Genomic DNA, 20927 nt, shown 5'->3' with positions numbered 1-20927 from the left:
TGTGTTTTTTTCATTTTTCTTGGGTGATGAAAAGGTTCTTTGTTAATTAGAAATCCGTAGACTATGATATCAAAATGCAGTAAAGTTAATATGATAAAGTTTTCATTTGATGGGCTTGTTAATTATAAGAAGGATTACCCACTTAAGTTGTTGCAGATTTGGACTCTATAGATTTAATTCTTCATTATTTGCAATATAAATTGGAATACTTTAGCCCCAGTTTTCTGCAATTGGTAGACATATGCATGATAAGGTAATTTTTCATTTTCATTTTTTTTAAACTTAGCTTGTCTTACCGGAATATACTTTGAATAGGTACCAAAAGTACTTTAACTTGGTAACAAGGCAACCACCAAAGTGTATACACCAAGACAACATAACATATTATTCTAAAGAGAAAATCCCTGTTATTTAAAAGTGATGGGTTATAACCTTTAGTTCTTTTGATCGTTTCATGGGAAAATCTGTGAGTTTATTTGACAAAAAGTTAACAAATAATTACTTCCAATAACTCACTATTCTTTCATCTTTATTACCTCCACTATTATTGGTTTTATGACAATGTCCTCTATAATCTACATTTCATGAAAAAAATGAAAAATTGCATTTTAACAAACATCAAAACTTAAAATTATATGTAGGCTACCAAAACTAGAACTTAATCCACTAAACAAGAAACATAGCAACCAGAAAGAAAGCAAGCATAAAGAAAAGCAAATCAAGTTAGGACTTAGGATATTACTAAGCTGGGTGATGCATGAAAGCCTATCCCACCGTAAATTTAAACCTCTTGCCAAATCACACAATTGGACATGCGTTACTCAACAAAACTATCTCAAGAAAATCAATAATAAGAAAGTGAAAAGGATAAACCTAACTAAAGGAGTACCAATCAATATTTTAAAATACAACAACCAAGATTTTAGAGCATGGTTTCATTTTCTTTGAAAAAAGAAGAGTTTTGCAATAGGCTATACAATAAAAACTTTCCCCCTAATATCCGTAACTCTCTAAAAACTTGGATAAAAGCAGAATTTAAATTCATGTCCCTTGATGTGACAGACTGGATTCGCAACGTCCGGCACCGAGAGAGGGTCACCCCATACTTAGGGACATATAGAGGCTGGTGTCTGGTTGCCGCTCGATCCAGGTTGTCCATGTATTTCAAGAGGCGAACAAGGCTGTAGATTGGGTTGCCTCTTATGCTGCTCATCATTTCGGAGAGGTATCATGGACTGAGATGGTAATTGCCCCATTACCTTTATGTCGTTTTCTTTCTCTTGATGCTGCGGGTGGCACTTATGCTCGTTTGATGTGAGCTACCGATATACCAAAAAAAAAAAATTACCAACTAGATTAGCCTATACCTTCAACATAGATGATTATTATTGTATTTCTTTTTAAATTTTTTTTTGACAAGTAAATCTTTTGTTAAACTCTCTAGCATTCAAACATGTGGACATGTTTTCTAAGCAAGGTGAAGCAAACATGGACAAAGAATACTTTCATTTTGGTGGTAGTAATATATATGGATCGGTTGATGGCAGTACTTATTACAAAGTTTGTCCTTTCACAATCAGAATTTGTGGCAACTTGTTTTATACTTCTGAGCAACTAGGACATATGAACTACAAGTTGATGTAACCCTTAAGTTTCTCTCCTACCATCCTCCATTATTACAATGATATCCATGTTTTGCTACTGCTGCATTGGTGGCCATCATTCATTTCAGATTTTGTATACACATGGAGAAGCCTGATATGATGTCCAATGTCGCACGACAAGCATGCAGTAAAATTTTTAAAACAATATGTTATCCTGCTATAACGGCTCCCTCCCAAAACCCTTATTAACTGCTACAACGATCACAATCATTGTTACTTACCTTAAATAGCAACTTTCAAATTCTTAATATCAAAGTAATGACTCCTATTATAACAGAAAATAATGGATAATGATAAAAAATAATAACATTAACTTTCCCTTTATTTTTATTAGATAAAATTATATATTATTTTTTGACTGTCTAATTATTTTTTGGACAAAATATTTAAAAATGAAAATATGAAAAATATTATTTTATTTAATACCAAAAATAATATTTACGTTATTTATCGCCGTTTTGTGAGAGAGAGAGAGAGAGAGAGAGAGAGAGAGAGGTGGGTGGGCCAGGGGGGAGAGGAGTTTATTACCCGCACCAATTAAAACTGTTGAAAAAACTTTTATTATTTCCTTTTTTTTTTCTTACCCTGCGGTAAACTGTAAATGGCCTGTCACTGTGTCCTCTCGCTCTCACGCTCCTTCTTACCTTCTTCTCTATTTATACCCCGGTTTCTCTTTTTCTCTGTATGCTCTCGCTCTCTCTTCCCACCTCCCCACGAGCCAGGCTTGGGAGCTCTTAGGGCATCGAGATCTCGACGAATTCTCCCTCGTGCGACCCGAACCTGGACGGAACCCGACGCCGACCTCGCCGGAACCATGTCTTCCGGCAGATACATGGCGTACTCCCCTTCTCCTTCGACCGCCCCCCACTCCCCTCACATCACCGGCATACGTTCCGCCACCAACGCCATCGCCGAGAAGGAGAAGTACGCCTCTCTACCCTCTCGAAATCTCTACGTATAATTTCGAAAAGAAACGCCGTTTTTGTCGTACTTTAGTCTTTGATCTTCCTAATTTTCTATCTTTTATATGGGGATGATCTTGGATCTTGGATCATGCACTCATTTCCTTGTTTTTGCGTTCTTCTATGGAGTCATGGTTGGTTCTCGGATTTTCTTTGGGCGACGAGACGCTTGTGGTTTGGAGATGTTACTTTTTTTTTTTTTTTTTCTGTTGATGGTTTCGTGTTTTTTTCTATGTCTAGTTTGAGATCGTTAAATGCTCTTCTGTTTCTTTTGTATGTGGGATTACAGATTATGGACAAAATTCTATGTCAAAATTGAGATCTTTAGATGTCCATGGTGTTTCTTTTGTTACGTGGATTGGATTAGAGATTATAGACAAGATTCTATTCTTGCAGTGCTTGAAATTTGGTTTTGAGCTACTTTCTTTGTCTTTAAGATTTTGAGCTGCCTTTCTTTGTCTTTAAGATTTTGAAAGAGTTGATATTAGGAATCTTCTTTTCTTCTTCCTTTGATTATTGTTTTGACATCTTTTCTTCACAGGTTCTGCCTTTTCCTGTGGAAAGGTTTATGGTTTTCATCAGTGTCCGTGGTTTTAGTATTTAGTTGGTCTAATTGGGATTATACGGATAGTAACTCTCTGAATTATGGAGGCCATACAGCTTCTTTGAGTTTTACATGTACTAAAATGATAAGGGCAAATTGATTTACAGGTATCTGTCGGAGTTGCTGGCAGAGCGTCACAAGCTGAGCCCTTTTACGCCTGTGCTTCCACACAGTTATCGGCTGCTGAACCAGGGTGAGCTTAGAAGATAGAACCAAAGTTGTATCTCAATGTTTATCATTATGTACCTAGTGAACCAAGATGCATGATTTTTCATGTTTTTTTTGCATAATAATGCTTGCAACCATGTTGAATGCTCTTTTTTGGATGCCCCATTTTATGTGCTCTGGTTGGAGGGCTGTTTGCCAACATTCTCATTGTGTAGTGGAGTTTGAGTTCCACTGCTCTCCCCATATTTGTCTTGGTTTCTTAATTTCTCTTGCTCTTTCTTGGGTGCCCGATTTTATCAATTGAACTATACTTTGCTTCAGAATGTTAATATGTTGGATCTTTTAGAACATCAGAGTATTTTGAGGAAGTTTCTTTTGTTACTCTTTGGTTGTTTTAGATGAGATACATGACTACCTGGAGATTTTTCTTATTTTCATATACAAAGTCAAAACATTGTAACTATATGTTATTGCTCCAAGGAATCCCCACAACTCAACGTCATTATTAGCCTAGAAATTATATTGTTATCTGTATCAATCTGTACTTTTGGAGTCATCAAGATGCAATTAGATTGAGAACTGTGTTTACATAATCGATCAAGCTTTAGTGGCATCGATATTTATTATAACTGCAATCAAATTACATGAAGACAATCTTTTTAGTTTATCTTGTTAAAAAATTCCTGAATCCTTCTATAGCTTCCTTGGGTGACGATAATACAATTGACATAAGTTGGTCTAGAACCCAAGGTTTCTCCACTTGGGGATATTCAAAGCATACTATGGTGGATGACTGGTGGGAAATAAATTGTCTCAATGGCATTTATTTTACTAGGGGGGAACAAGTGCATAAAGTTGTTTAATTTGGTGTTTAGAGAATAATGTTCGCTCCTTCCTCTATTCCATAACCCAAGATGTGGTCTAGGCTTTCTAGAGATAGAGATTGTGTGAATACATTTGCCCTTGATAAAAAAAGCTGCATATTTTGGTTGCTGTCACAGTCTTTGCCTGTTCCCATTACTGGTTATAGGAGTGCCTTTAAGCTCATGCTGCATGCTATTTGATAGGAGATCTGAAGGAAATATGAGTAACTTTCTGGGATATGCTTGTGGTGATTTTGTATGATGTCAAGTTATCAGTTTGTGTTTTCGAAAGGAAACTACTTTTGGATGGTGGGGACACTTCTTTCTGGTTTGTTTCTCTATCTACATTTCTCTTCCATTTTTTGGGAGATGCCTTCAGTCTTGGTTATATCTTTTGCTCCTTGCATCCCCCCCCCCCCCCCCCCCCTCCTCCTCCTCCTCCTCCTCCTCCTCCTCTTTGTCTCAGAGTAAAAACCCTCACAGGTGTTTGGCAATTTCCTTTTTACTGTCAGTGTGTACACAGCCTCTGTATTATCATGATAAATAGAAATTCAACATGTTTACCTCTCAATTTTCTCATAGTTTGTTTGTTCGATCTTTCTGAATTACAAGTCGTTTAGTTTTTTTCTCTTTCCATACATTTTATATCAAAATTTGATCTCGGCCTCTGAAATATTTTGATTGATGGAATTTTTGCATCATTCATATTCTAAAACACTGCTCTGGGTTACTGAAATAAGGTATTTTTTAGAAGCTTGTCTATACAAATAGGTGCTTGCAGTATTTGATCAGGTTTATATGTGTAATCAACATGCTTTTGATTGATCAACTGGAGTTCCTTTACGATGTTTATTTGCTAATATGGTCTTTCAAGGAACTTATTTGCTCCACTGTTGTCCTTTTTGGGACATACATATTAATATATGTAACATGTGGCTATTTATTAATCATTCTAGTGGTTCTTTTCTATGGCTCAAAATATTTTTGAAAGTCCTATGGGTTTGACCTTAAATAGATGAGACAGGTAAGTACACTGATCTTATTCTGATCTTGGACTAACCCATTCTGGTTAGGCAAATGACTGCATATACTTCTGACTAATTTTCTTAAACAGATGCTAACTAGTACGTCTTATGCTTGAAATTGACATTTTGAAGCATGAATTTTGCGTATTACCATACTGTTGGGGAATGCATCTCTTTTAGATCAAAAGTGGGCTTTGAACATGGTAGCCCTCTGACCACTGGAGGATAACTTTCAAATGGAGGAGCAGCTGATATGAATGGGTGGGCATCAGCATTTCAATCAGAAGTATGGATACTAACCATTAACATAACTCCTCTTTGCATCTAATTTTACTGCTCAAGGTGGCGTTCTTAGGGTTTCATGCTAACTTGAATTAAATCGAACTGTTTGCATTCTTGACATTTAACACTTTGGTGCTAACTTTACTGTTGAGTTGGAGGTCCCAGTATTCTTGGATCTAAGTTCTTAGTTCTGTAGTGAAGTTGTGTTAATTCTAATGTAATATGACCGTTATTACTCTAACTGACACATCAGCATTTACATTACAAATCCGGAGATTGTATGAGCCTACCTCAAATCTTATCATGATGCTATGATGTCCTTCCTAATAGAGATCGTCAAATGAGGAAATTTGCAACCTTTTTGCAGTCCTGATATAGCTTTAGCTTGTCTGTCTTTATGCAGTGTCCTGTTGTGGATGAATTAATCTTTCCTTGTTTCTTATTCTGCCGTTTGGTAACTATTTCCAGCTACTCTCGTTCACCTTTACTTATTCTTCATGAACTTCACAGGATGAACCCAGCTGCAAACAGTTCGTTTCTGCAACTCTTTTGGATATCTGGGCAATATTATTTGTCCTGAATGTCAGATGCACAAAATAAATGAAGTTTCTGTATAGGAGGATAGACACTATTCTTGTTTTGCAGTGTGCAAAATCATTTGACAAAATATGAATTTTGTTTTCCCCTGGACCTTGTTGATGTCTCATTCAAATGTGAACTTCTTTTGCAACTGATTTACAGATAAACCATTATCCTATTGCGCATTTTGGCTTATTTTGGTTAGATTTTTAAATGTTATTCTCATTACAACCTCAAAAGAATTATGTTGACATTTTTTCATGTCATCTTCCAGAATCATTATTATTATATATTGTGAGCTTTTGCTTGATCGCAGATACATTCAGGATGGTAACATGCAGAGTTTGGGATTTTGCAGCCTTCAATCACGCACCATGGTTGGCTTGGGTCTCAATGTAGTTCGGTCGAATCTCATTGTCAAGAAAACAATCAGGGTCGATATACCTGTGGACAAATACCCAACTGTAAGTTAATTGTCCTTTTGCTTGGGTTTGACCTCAATTTATTATTAAGTTAGAAAGCATTTTCTGATGGATATTACTCTTCATTGTTTGTGTAGATATAACTTTGTTGGGCGTCTCCTTGGTCCTAGAGGGAACTCTCTTAAACGAGTGGAGGCAAGTACTGAATGTCATATTCTGATAAGAGGACGGGGTAGCATCAAAGATCCTACTCAGGTATCAATTGAGTTCTGATAAGCACGGGTTCAGCATGCATGAATGCTTATATATGTACACTTACATCCACGTTTGCAGCACAAGTTGAAACTACATCTCAAGGAACATTCATTGCTAGGAGTCACAAGTGCATAGTCAGAATCTGCTTGAATACCTAGGGATAGCACATTCTGATGTTTGGATGAAGTTATATACTAGATTTATGGATGATATAACTGCTAAGCCTAAAAGCAGGGTCTATTGACACAATTTCAAAAATAATAAATTAATTATTTGAAGGAAATGAAAATTTGCATGAGTTCTTCTTAAAACACTGTGGCATATGCCATTCAACATATTCCTTTACCTTCCAGCTTTCATCCTTTTCTTATATGGAGAAATGAATGGTTGATTTTCATACTTACAACTAGAAAACGGTGTAGTAATGCTATGTGATAAGCGTGGAGTTTCTTAATGTGTTGGTCTACTAATAGGAAGGTTATTAAAAAAGGCAAACTGAAAGCAGTCCTTTGAGAAAAACCTGTCATTTCTGCATATATTGGTTGTATAATGGTATATGAGCAAGATTTCCTTAGCCATGTTTAGAAAGATAGGGTATTAACAATTCCATTCTACCAGAAACTTATAAGTTATTGTAATGGATGAAGAGAGGGAAAATAGCCTTGGCAATTTCAGGGGATTCAGATGGAGTTATGAAAGGCATCATGAGGGATGAATGCTGATTTTTATATTTCTCTTTTGCTGTATGTATGTTGGTGGACAACTTATTTAGTGTCAAATCTGTTCTCTAGGATAAAAGAGATTTAACATTAGCAAATATTTGTTTACACAGTACAGTATAATTGACTCCAATGCAAAGTGGAAAGCAAAAGAAAAGTTGTTGGTTACCATTACAACTAACTGAGTAGGTTAATAAAGGGCGTCTGGTAGACAAGGCACCGGACCATTGCTGGGTTTGAGAAGGGTCAGATGTACACAACTTTACCTCCACTGCGGAAAGGCTGTTTCCACATTCGAATCCATGACCACTTACATTACAATGGAGCAACCTTAACATTGCGGCAACGGATATCGATATTCCCCAATTTCTGCCTAGTAATCACTAATGTGACATTCCATGTCAACGATAATGTCTAGTACCAGTATTTCTAGAATTATGAGCTGGAAGAGATTAGCTTTATTGTAGCCCTCCTATTCATCATTTTTTTTCCTCACCTTCTACTGCCTGTGGCCAGAAAGATGCCATAGCCCACTGGTGTATCCAAAGTATAATCATGTGATACTTCCTATCTTGAATGACATACACACTTATTTTTAACTTTTACATAAATAGGATCTTTTAATTATAAAGGGACATTCCTTCGAACTTATGTTCTGATGAAACCAACATTCACTAATGTTAGTTTTGCTGTTTCTGATAGGAGGAGATGATGAGAGGAAAACCAGGGTATGAACATTTAAATGAACCCCTTCACATATTGGTTAGAGGCAGAGCTGCCAGTTGAAATTGTTGATGCTCGTCTTATGCAAGCACGTGAGATCCTTGAAGATCTGCTCAAGCCTGTGGTATTGCAGTTTTCCCTTATCCAAATTCCAGCTTTTTTGTTTATTAGCGTTTAACAATTGGTCTTTATATTCATATTTTCTTTACTTTTTTTTCTAATGTAGGATGAATCCCAGGATTTCTTCAAGAAGCATCAGCTGCGAGAGCTTGCATTGCTTAATGGCACTCTCCGTGAGGAGGGGTCACACATGTCTGGTTCAGGGTCCCCCTTCCGCAATAGCCTTGGTATGAAGAGAGCGAAGACAAGGGGGTAGACTGAGTTTGTTGTTTGGTTGGCTCTCCTTGTGGAGCCATATTCTGTCTGCCTGGGTGGCAAGTTCTATATTGGGGGCTGCCATGCCATTATATGCCCTTACATGCCATCGTGGGCAGAGGCACCAAGGCCATTCCGACCTCAATTTCTATCAGAAGTGTGTTTGTTGACATAATGCTATAAGCCAGCCATTTCGCGTTGTGTGAAGTTTGTTTTACATGTCTTAACAAGTCGGGGACAAAACAATATATATTCATCATGTTATGGTAATATGCGTTTGTGCCTGCTTTGCAGTTTTGTAATAGTAATGGGGATGTGCATAGAATAATGTCAGTTTTTGTGTAAAAATAGGGAGACAATAGTCCCCCAAACCAGGTGTTGATGGTACTCCATTTGTATAATTTTATCCTCGGTAAAGGTTTTTGGCAGTAATAAAGTTTTGCTTGTGGTTATTCTGATTACCTGAGGACTCTCTTTCTACTGAAAAAAAAAACTTCTTTTTTCTCAAAATATTGCTTGAGGGCTGCCCATTTATTACAGAACCAATTTTGATCTTTCAAACGAAGGTTTGCCCTGGTCCCATGCTTGTCAAACATGGTGCAGGGTGGTAAGGGGGAAAGGTTGCAGAAATTCCTCTGAAATTTGATAGAAACTTGCGGAACGGCTACTTCTACATCTTCAGTGCAGCGAGGGGTAGAGATTGTAGTTGCTAACCGTGATAAAATTATGTTTGGTTGGAGATTTGTGCATGATGATTTGCGGATGCTGTGATAGCCTGATATATTGAGTACCATAGTACTTTTGAACAGGGTTGTTCTTTATGATTTATAATTATATTATAAATATTGGTGCATTTTTCTTGGCTTTTTTTTTGTCAATTTTGCATCTTATATATGCCATGATAGACTGGCAATTTGATGGGTTTTCCTGGGTAAAGTTCAGCATGTCCAACTTTAAGTGCTACCATTAGAGGGATTGGCTAGTGATTAGACAATTAGGATGTGTGGACCGCCTTCAGGAGTCTCTGTGCCTTGCTACTATGCTAACTTTCTAGGCTTTGGTGATGATGATGCTTCTACTTTCTTCTTTCAACAGTAAAAGGTGTTAAATCCTACTTTGTCCCATATACTTTTCCCTTCCCCACCCACAGAAGCTTATGTCAGCTGAAATCGAACCTCCATCCTTGTCCAGGTGACAAAGGATGATACAATCCGAGCAAGCTTTTTGATTAATCCAAAATTCTTAGGGTTTGTGTAAATTATACCAAAACCAAGAAATCTATAAGACTATGCAAGCAGTGGCCTCTGTTATTTTCAGATTGTCGCTCTCCTGTTGATCCGATTGAGGATCAAAAGCCATTTAATCTAGTTATTCCATCCTTTTTCCAGCTTACTTATTTGGCAACCAAAATTGAATCACTTTTTCACTTTTCATCTTCCTATCATACTTACCGCACTTAATTTAGAAAATAATTATTTCTTAAAAGGCGAAATAATTTGATTCTCAATTGTCCAACTTACTTCATTTAATCCAACCAATTGCTGAAATGCAGTCTTAAGAGAAGAGCAATGATAACTCAAAATTTCACTCAAGGTGATAGCTTTCACTCTGCTCTATCTTCACAAGGTCAATTCAATAGGAGCGATGGTTAAGAAGGCTTTCACTTTGTTTTTATCTTCACAAGGTCAATTCAATGGAGCGATGGTTAAGAAAACCGTTATTGGTTGTTAGTCAAATCAGCTGAGTGATATTTAGTGTGAGATTCTGAGTTACTAACACATTTTTGATAAATTAATCATGATCTTTAAGAAGATTGTTATTGGTTGTTAGTCAGTACAAGTGAATTTGCAATATGATTGATGACTTTCTCTAATTTGACATAAGATTTGCATTTCAATAAAACATAATTTAGGAAGGGATGCTGCTAATTCAAAAATTCGCGCCATCTAATTCTCTGGATGTCTGAATAGAAACATTTTGTAACAATCTAGAATCTTACTAAAAAAAAACTAACTTAAAGATATTATTTAGGTTCTTTGATTCTATATAAGTATTTAGAATTTACCTAATGCATAGCTAAAATGGAACTAAACACATATCTATTTAGATCCTCATATTTTTATGCAAGCTTTATAATGATTCTTAATGCAGGACACTAGAAATACTAAAGAAATTAAATCGAATGAAAAAGAAACAATCACTTCAAATAATTTATTTCAAAGATATAAGTTTCATTATTTTACAGATAATTGATTTTGGATATTGGCCAGATAACATGTGTATAACCTGATACCTTATTAGCATGTGTTTGCTAACAACCTCCAGCACCACAGCAACCTCCGCCACCACCCCTTCCACCCCAACCTCCAAGCGCCGCCACCTGCGGACTGCGGAGGATGATCGGGTTGCTCCCATGCCGTCTACTGTAGCCGCCCCATATAATGAAAACATAATGGTCAATACAAGTGCAATAGCAATATATTTTTATTCACATGGTTGATCACTTTCTCTAATTTGACACAATATTTGAACTTAAACAAAAATTATTTGTAAAAGGGTGCTGCTAATTTAATTTATGCAACCTAGTTCCTCTTGATGCCTGAATAGAAATTTCATGCGAGCTTCATAATGGTTCTTAATGCAGGACGCCAGAAATGCTACGGAACTCAACATGAAAAAGCAACAATCTTCAAATAATATATTTCTTACCTATAAGTTTTCAAATAATACATTTCTTAGATATAAGTTTTCGTTATTTTACGCATCCGTAACTGGATCCGGATAGCGGCCAGATAAAATATATATAACCAGCGGAATAACTGGTACATAGAGCTGCTTCCAATCGCAACGAGACTTGATGCCTCTATTTGCCATGTATTAATGTACACGCTCGGGACTTTAGCAACCTCCGCCGCCACCGCCACCACATCCGCCACCGCCGCCACCGCCGCCACCTCCACCGCATCCGCCACCGCCGCCACCTCCGCCACCGCCACCACCATCGCCACCACCGCCACCGCATCCCAGCACCGCCATCAACGCCACCGCAGCCAGCACCGCCATCACCGCCACCGCAGCCAGCACCGCCATCACCGCCACCACCCGTCCGACGTCTTTTACCCTTGCCACCCGTCCGACGTCTTTTACCCTTGCCATTCGATTTGTCACCACAGGCAAGGACGACCATGGTTATGACTACGGTGGATGCCGCGATCATGCAGAACAAGAACAAAATTGCTGGAAACTGGAAAACACCATCACGGCTGCTGCTGCCAACGGAGAGAGCTGCTTCTACGGTCCTCGCCATCTCGATCTTCCTCTACCTCCCTCAACAGGAATTCTTACAGGCCGCCGTGACCTCCAAGCCTTCTCGTGCCGTCTTCTAGGATACTTCCAGGATGCAACAAGTGGAAACTTACAACACGTTGAAATTTCTCACAGTTAACCTCCTCGCGGCGATATAGGTGTCTTGGAGAGAGGGGTTCCACATCCACTTAACGTCAAGACCGGATCAATATCCACTCAAAAAAGAAAAAAGAACGGATAAATATGCGATCATTTTCTGCCACCCATGTTAAGTTTGCATGTCATAATACCAGGGACTCTATGTTTGCTATTCAAAAACTACTGAAACTAGTTTTTTGATGGTGACTTCATCAAGATGTCAAACAATATGATTCAAGGTGGAAATAAATTCATATTTATGTAGCAACCCACATTCTTTAATTTCACAAATCCATAGGTAGGATTCAAGTTCCGGTTTCTGGCCTCTCAAATCCCACGGACATTGTAGCGATTGGTGATCATCGTCCGCTATAGGGAAAGATGGCCAGAGTCGACTGTTTTACGTGCACGTAACCGGGTCAGCGGATACTGGAGCATATATTGCTTGCTTTCTGTCCATAGCTTCAATCCTCGGCATCCATTTCTAGTGACAACGGAAGGGGGGCACACTTGGCCTCGTTTGGATCTCTCCTCTATTAGTCAAATGCAACACCAAGGAGACGTGTGCACAAAGAAGAATTTAAAGACTTAGGAACTCTCTAGGGACAAAAATAATAGCTGTTTATTTATATATTTGTTTTCAAGTGAACTTGGGCCAATTTGTTTTTGAGATGAATAGAAATTTATGATATATCTAGGTCACAATAAAAGCTCATGTGGCTCAGTTGTTTTTCTTTTTTTTTTCTAAGGGGGCTCTTACCTGACCCGAGCAACTCTAGTTAGGGTTAAATATCAGCTTGGTTCAAGATATCAATCTTCGTTTGAATTTGATTTTTCAAATCAAAATTGATTACGTTGTTTATGGTAATATATTTTTATTATGCCACACTTCAAAAAAAAAAAAAATCATTTTCTGAATGATATGGAATCTCTCCTCCATTAGCTAAACGCAACATCAAGGAGATCTGTGCGCAAAGAAGTGTTTAAAGAAACTTCTTACATTAGGGAACTCTCTAGAAGGGACAAAAATAATAGCTGTTTATTTATTTATTTGTTTATTTTTGAATAAACTTGGGCCAATTTATTCTTGAGATGGATGGAAATTCATGATTTATTTAAGTCACGCTATAAGCTCATGTGGCTGGATGATTTTTTTTTTTAAGGTGGCTCTCATCTAACCCGAGCAACTCCAGTTAGGGTCGAATATAAGCTAGATCAGGCTTGGGTTAAAGTTATCAATCTTTGTTTGAATTTAATTCTTCAATTCAAAATTTATCACATTGCTTATGGTAATATAATTTTTATTATGCCACAATTCAAGCAGAAAAAAATATCATTTTTCGAAATGATATGGAATCTCTCCTCCATTAGTTAAACGCAATATCAAGGAGATGTGTTTACAAAGAAGTGTTTAAAAAAACTTCTTATATTGGGGAACTCTCTGGAAGGGACAAAAATAATAGCTGTTTATTTATTTATTTGTTTGTGAATGAACTTGGGCTAATCTATTCTTGAGATGGATGGAAATTTTCGATATATTTAAGTCACGATATAAGTTCATGTAGCTCAGATGATTTTTTTTTAAGGTGGCTCTCATCGGACCCGAGTAACTCCAGTTAGGGTCAAATATAAGCTTGATCAAGCTTGGGTTCAAGTTATCAATCTTTATTTGAATTTGATTGTTCAACTTGAAATTGATTATGTTACTTATGATAATATAATTTTTATTATGCCACAATTCAAGGAGAAAAAATATCATTTTTCGAAATGATAAGGAATCTCTCCTCCATTAGTTAAACACAGAATTGAGGAGACGTGTACACAAAGAAATGTTTAAGGAAACTTCTTATATTAAGGAACTCTCTCGAAGGGATAAAATAATAGCTATTTACTTATTTATTTGTTTTTAAATGAACTTGGGCCAATTTGATCTCGAGATGGATGGAAATTCACGATATATTTAAGTTACAATAGAAGCTAATGTGGCTCAGATGATTTTTTTTTGTTAAGGTGGCTCTCATCTAACTCGAGCAACTCCAGTTAGGGTCAAATATAAGCTTGATCAAGCTTGGGTTCAAGTTATCAATCTTTATTTGAATTTGATTCTTCAACTCAAAATTGATCATGCTGCTTATGGTAATATAATATTTTTTATGCCACAATTCAAGAAGAAAAAATATCAATTTCCGAAATGATATGGAATCTCTCCTTTATTAGTTAAACGCAACATCAAGGAGACGTGTGTGCAAAGTGTTGAAAGAAACTTCTTATATTGAAGACTCTCTGAAAGGGACAAAAATAATAGCTATTTATTTATTTATTTGTTTTCGAATGGACTTGGGTGAGATGGATGAAAATTCATGATATATTTTAGTCACGATATAAGCTCATGTGGCTCAGATAATTTTTTTTTTTTTTTAAGATGGCTCTCATCTGACTAGAGCAACTCCAGCTAGGGTCAAATATAAGCTTAATCAAGCTTAGGTTCAACTTATCAATCTTTGTTTGAATTTGATTTTTCAACTTGAAATTGATTACACTACTTGTGGTAATAGAATTTTTTTTTATGCCACAATTCAAGGAGAAAAAAAATTATTTTCCGAAATAATATGGAATCTCTCGTCCATTAGTTAAACACAACATCAAAGAGATGTGTGCACAAAGAATTGTTTAAAGAAACTTCTTACATTGGGATACTCTCTTGAAAGGACAAAAATAATAGTTGTTTATTTATTTATTTGTTTTCAAATAAACTTGGGCCAATTTGTTCTTGAGATGGATGAAAATTCACGATATATTTTAGTCACGATATAAGCTCATGTGGCTCAGATAATTTTTTTTTAAGGTGGCTCTCGTTTGACAAGAGCAACTCCAATTAGGGTCAAATATAAGCTTGATCGAGCGTGGGTTTATGTTATCAATCTTTATTTGAATTTGATTCTTCAACTCGAAATTGATTATGCTGCTTGTGGCCATATAATTTTTATTATGCCACAATTCAAGGAGAAAAAATATCATTTTCCGAAATGATATGAAATCTCTCCTCTATTAGTTAAATGCAACATTATGGAGATGTGTGCACAAAGAAATGTTTAAAAAAGTTCTTACATTGGGAAACTCTCTAGAAGGAATAAGAATAATAGTTATTTATTTATTTATTTATTTATTTGCGAATGAGCTTAGGCCAATTTGCTCTTGAGATGGATAGAAATTCACGGTATATTTAAGTCACGATATAAGCTCTTGTGGCTCAGATGTTTTTTTTTTTTTTTTTTAAGGTGGGTCTTATCTGACTCGAGCAACTCTAGTTAATGTCAAATATAATCTTGATCAAGCTTGGATTCAAGTTATCAATTTTTATTTGAATTTGATTCTTCAACTCAAATTGATCATGCTGCTTATGACAATATAATTTTTATTATGCAACAATTCAAGGAGAAAAAATATTATTTTCCGAAATGATATAGAGGTATGGTATATCATGCCAAACCAAGGGGTCTACTAATTAAATCCCATGCGCAAGCAATACAATCACGTGTAACTGTGCAACTGCGATGGGTTGGGCGGTACTGGGGTCCAACCCAAGTCCCAAACCAAACGAAAACAGATTAACAAAATCCAAACTCAATCGTAGTCCAAATTTCTCAATCAAAACACAATTTAGATTCAATTGGATCAGGTTGATTCCAGCAAAAATTTTGCTAGATTAAGTCAAAAGCCTAATTGTACAAAGTATTGGTCAAGTGTGGGCTTCCAGCGATTGGCAGCCGAACAAAGAATAGAGGTTAAGTCCAGATTGGCTCAGAATAGGTACCGTGTCGTAGAAATTTGGGTTGGGTCGGGATTGAAATGGGTTCCCTACAAATAAGCCTGACCCAAGTTATAGTTGGGTTAGTATGTTTAACCCAATCCCAACCTAAGTTAGATTTATATTGATTCAATCCAATCCAGATTATGAGTTATCCTCACCGCGCTATAACAAAAAAAAATGATATTCTTGGTGAAAAAAATCATCATTAGAAAGTCAATTTTGTCATAAAAAATTTCTGGTGACGAAAAAAAGATGCCCATTTAGAGAAAACACGTCGCTAAAAATATAGCGACGATAGGGATATTTTGTCAATAAATTTATATTAATTATGATGAGAATATATTGGTGATGATAGTTTCCATCATAAAAAATTGAAAATTTCATCATGATATAGCAAATTTTTCATTATCAAAGATTAATCTATGGTAACGCAAATAAACTCGCCATCAAAGAAATTAGTTTTTGGCCAATATTATTCGTCATAAAAAGTTAAAAAATATATACAAGTAAAAGATACTCATTGTTACTAAAAGAATCAGTAATAAATTTTAGAATTGAAAACCGGTCGGATATTGTTCGACCAAGTCCTATTCGATATCTGTTCAAGCCTGTGGAGTTGCAGTTTTCCCTTATCCAAATTCCAGCTTTTTTGATTCTTGGTGCTTACCAATTAGTCCTCATATTCATATTTTCTTTCTCCTTGTTTACGTCGGATGAACCACAGGATTTCTTCAAGAAGCAACAGCTGCGAGTGCTTGCAATGCTCACACGTGCCCCCTATGTAACTATGAAGAGAACCAAGACAGGGAGCAGACCGAGTGTGTTGTTTGGTAGGCTCTCTTTGTGAGCCTTATCTTCCTTGGTTGAAAAAAATTATTTGTTAGACCAAATCTACCAATAATATTTAGAAAGTAAGGTACATCATACCGCTCACACAAAATTGTACAAAATGTACCATATCATTTCATGCAAATTTTTCTGGACTGAGATTACTAATTCCGAAAAAATAATGACTACTCTAACGAGAAATAATGATTGATAATTGAAAAGCAATAACATTGCGTGTCCGAAGAAATGTTCATCTTATACAAAATTATTTTTCCTAACAAATACAAAGATTGAAACTTAACACTCAACTCAAAAGCCAGAAATGTTGACGCGAAATAATGGTTGCCGTCGTATGACCGCTGTTACAATAAAATAACTGTCAGTCCCATCAACTTTTCCACGAGCAATGGCCTGAGACCATTTGCAAAGGCCGATCGCGTCCGACCAGCCGTCGTTTTAAAACCAGCTCATCCTTCCATATCCGTTCTTTCCGGCTGTGTACTTCCAATCCCCCGTTCCCACTCGGACTGCAAAAGAGCTGGCTCGGGTTGTATCTGCCGCGCGAAAGGATGATTGACTTCCTTCACAATAGGCGTGGGTGGCCTGCAAGAAGCCACACCCTATATGTTGTGAAGCAGCAACATATAGCCAATATTGCTATGCCGGTCTTAAAATTCACTCAATCACCGTAGCTAATCCAAAATCATTTTTCCACATTGCTATGCCCGACAAAAGGATGATACGATTTAAGCAAGCACTTTGATTAATCCGGAATCCTTAGGGTTTGTGTAAATTATACCAAAACCAAGAAATCTATAAGACTATGCAAGCAATTGCCTCTGTTATTTTCTGATTGTCGCTCTCCTGTTGATCTGATTGAGGATCAAAAGCCATTTAATTTAGTTATTCCATCCTTTTTCCAGCTTACTTATTTGGCAACCAAACTTGAATCACTTTTTCACTTTTCATTTTCCTATCATGCTTACCGCACTTAATTTAGAAAATAATTATTTCTATAAAAGGCAAACTAATTTAACTCTCCGTTTTCCAACTTACTTCATTTAATCCAACCAATTGCTCAACTGCAGCCTTAAGAGAAGAGCAATGATAACTCAAAATTTCACTCAAGGTGATAGCTTTCATTCTGCTCTATCTTCACAAGATCAATTCAATAGGAGCGATGGTTAAGAAGGCTTTCACTTTGTTTTATCTTCACAAGGTCAATTCAATGGGAGCCATGGTTAAGAAAACCGTTATTGGTTGTTAGTCAAATCAGCTGAGTGATATTTAGTGTGAGATTCTGAGTTATTAACACATTTTTGATAAATTAATCATGATCTTTAAGAAGATTAATTGTTATTGGTTGTTAGTCAGTATAAGTGAATTTGCAATATCATTGATGGCTTTCTCTAATTTGACATAAGATTTGCATTTCAATAAAACATAATTTAGGAAGGGATGCTGCTAATTCAAAAATTCGCGCCACCTAAATCTCTGAATGTCTGAATAGAAACATTTTGTAATAATCTAGAATCTTACTAAAAAAAAAGCTTAAAGACACTATTTAGGTTCTTTGATTCTATATAAGTATTTAGAATTTACCTAATTCATAGCTAAAATGGAACTAAACACATATCTATTTAGATCCTCATATTTTTATGCAAGCTTTATAATGATTCTTAATGCAGGACACTAGAAATACTAAAGAAATTAAATCGAATGAAAAGGAAACAATCACTTCAAATAATTTATTTCAAAGATATAAGTTTTCATTATTTTAGAGATAATTGATTTTGGATATTGGCCAGATAACATGTGTATAACTTGATACCTTATTAGCATGTGTTTGCTAACAACCTTCAGCACCACCGCAACCTCCGCCACCACCCCATCCACCCCAACCTCCAAGCGCCGCCACCTGCGGAGATGATCGGGTTGCTCCCATGCTTTCTACTGTAGCCGCCCCGTATAATGAAAACATAAGGTTCAATACAAGTGCAATTGCAACATATTTTGTTTCACATCATCGATCACTTTCTCTAATTTGACACAATATTTGAACTTAAAAAAAATTATTTTGAAAAAGGGTGCTGCTAATTTAATTCACGCAACCTAATTCCTCTTGATGCCTGAATAGAAATTTCATGCGAGCTTCATAATGGTTCTTAATGCAGGACGCTAGAAATGCTACGGAACTCAACATGAAAAAGCAACAATCTTCAAATAATATATTTCTTACCTATAAGTTTTCAAATAATACATTTCTTGGATATAAGTTTTCGTTATTTTACACATCCGTAACTGGCTCCGGATAGCGGCCAGATGAAATATATATAACCAGTGGAATAACTGATACATACAGCTGCTTCCAATCGCAACGAGACCTGGTGCCTTTATTGCCATGTATTAATGTACGCGCTCCGGACTTTAGCAACCTCCGCCACCGCATCCACCACCGCCACCGCATCCACCACCGCCACCACCGCAGCCAGCACCGCCACCACCCGTCCGACGTCTTTTACCCTTGCCAGTCGATCCGTCATCACCACAGGCAAGGACGACCACGGTTATGACTACGATGGATGCCGCGATCATGCAGAACAAGAACAAAATTGCTGGAAACTGGAAAACACCATCACGGCTGCTGCTGCCAACGGACAGAGCTGCTTCTACGGTCCTCGCCATCTCGATCTTCCTCTACCTCCCTCAACAGGAATTCTTACAGGCCACCGTGACCTCCAAGCCTTCCCGTGCCGTCTTCTAGGATACTTCCAGGATGCAACAAGTGGAAACTTCCAACACGTTGAAACTTCTCACAGTTGACCTCCTCGCGGCGATAAGGTGTCTTGGAGAGTGGGGTTCCACATCCACTTAACGTCAAGACCGGGTCAATATCCACTCAAAAAAGAAAAAAGAACGGATAAATATGCGATCATTTTCTGCCAACCATGTTAAGTTTGCTTGTCATAATACCAGGGACTCTATGTTTGCTATTCAAAAACTACTGAAACTAGTTTTTTGATGGTGACTTCATAAAGATGTCAAACAATATGATTCAAGGTGGAAATAAATTCATATATATGTAGCAACCCACATTCTATAATTTCACAAATCCGTAGGATTCAAGTTCCGGTTTCTGGCCCCTCAAATCCCACAGACATTGTAGCGATTGGTGATCACCGTCCGCTATAGGGAAAGATGGCCAGAATCGAGTGCTTTACGTGCACGTAACCGGGTCAGCGGATACTGGAGCATATATAGCTTGCTTTCTGTCCATATATAGCTTCAATCCTCCGCATCCATTTCTAATGACCTCGGCATCCATTTCTAATGACAACGGAAGGGGGGCACACTTGGCCTCGTTTGGATCTCTCCTCCATTAGTCAAAGGCAACACCATGGCGACGTGTGCACAAAGAAGCATTTAAAAACTTAGGAACTCTCTAGGGACAAAAATAATAGCTGTTTTTTTATATATTTGTTTTCGAATGGACTTGGGCCAATTTGTTCTTGAGATGGACAGAAATTCATGATATATTTATGTCACAATAAAAGTTCATGTGGCTTAGTTGTTTTTCTTTTTCTTTTAAGGGGCTCTCATCTGACCCGAGCAACTCTAGTTAGGGTCAAATTCAGCTTGATCAAACTTAGGTTCAAGATATCAATTTTTGTTTGAATTTGATTCTTCAAATCGAAATTGATTAGGTTGTATATGGTAATATATTTTTATTATGCCACAATTCAAAAAAAAAAATATCATTTTCTGAATGATATGGAATCTCTCCTCCATTAGTTAAACACAACATCAAGAAGACATGTGCACAAAGAAGTTTTTAAAGAAACTTCTTACATTGAGGAACTCTCTAGAAGGCACAAAAATAATAGCTGTTTATTTATTAACTTCGGCCAATTTGTTCTTGAGATGGATGGAAATTCACAGTATATTTAAGTTCATGATATAAGTGTTAGCCTAGATGCACAAATATAATTAAATATTTCTAATATTCAAAAACAATAAATAAGAAGAATAAACTAGCAAATAACTAACTTGACAATATAATAATAAAATGAAGAAAGAGAGAGAAGATGGCCTGTGGATCGAAGCACGCTGATGCGCTGTCCCAGAAAAGTTTATGCCCCCCACGCACGGGTCTGCTGGCACAGATCTCCTAGAGATACGACGACCCAATACAGAACCACGTCT

General features: G+C 36.8%; 1 protein-coding gene and 1 long non-coding RNA gene across 2 annotated transcripts; both read left to right on the top strand.

The window, feature by feature from the left end:
- The first annotated feature begins 2432 nt into the window (after nt 1–2432).
- On the top strand, nt 2433–3535 carry LOC120108611. Its single transcript, XR_005509896.1, has 2 exons — nt 2433–2588; nt 3338–3535. It is a non-coding gene; the product is annotated as an uncharacterized LOC120108611 (long non-coding RNA).
- Nucleotides 3536–4945: 1410 nt separating this feature from the next.
- On the top strand, nt 4946–8934 carry LOC120108613 (KH domain-containing protein At4g26480-like). The gene is given in 5 exon segments (XM_039122271.1): nt 4946–5001; nt 6707–6824; nt 8246–8308; nt 8310–8390; nt 8493–8934. Coding segments are annotated over 5 exon segments (468 nt in total). The 3' UTR covers nt 8643–8934.
- Nucleotides 8935–20927: the final 11993 nt, after the last annotated feature.

This window comes from Phoenix dactylifera, unplaced genomic scaffold (genome assembly GCF_009389715.1).
Source record: "Phoenix dactylifera cultivar Barhee BC4 unplaced genomic scaffold, palm_55x_up_171113_PBpolish2nd_filt_p 001430F, whole genome shotgun sequence".
Taxonomy (NCBI): domain Eukaryota; kingdom Viridiplantae; phylum Streptophyta; class Magnoliopsida; order Arecales; family Arecaceae; genus Phoenix; species Phoenix dactylifera.
Note: the sequence above shows the minus strand (reverse complement) of the source record. Positions and strands in the feature narration are given on the sequence as shown.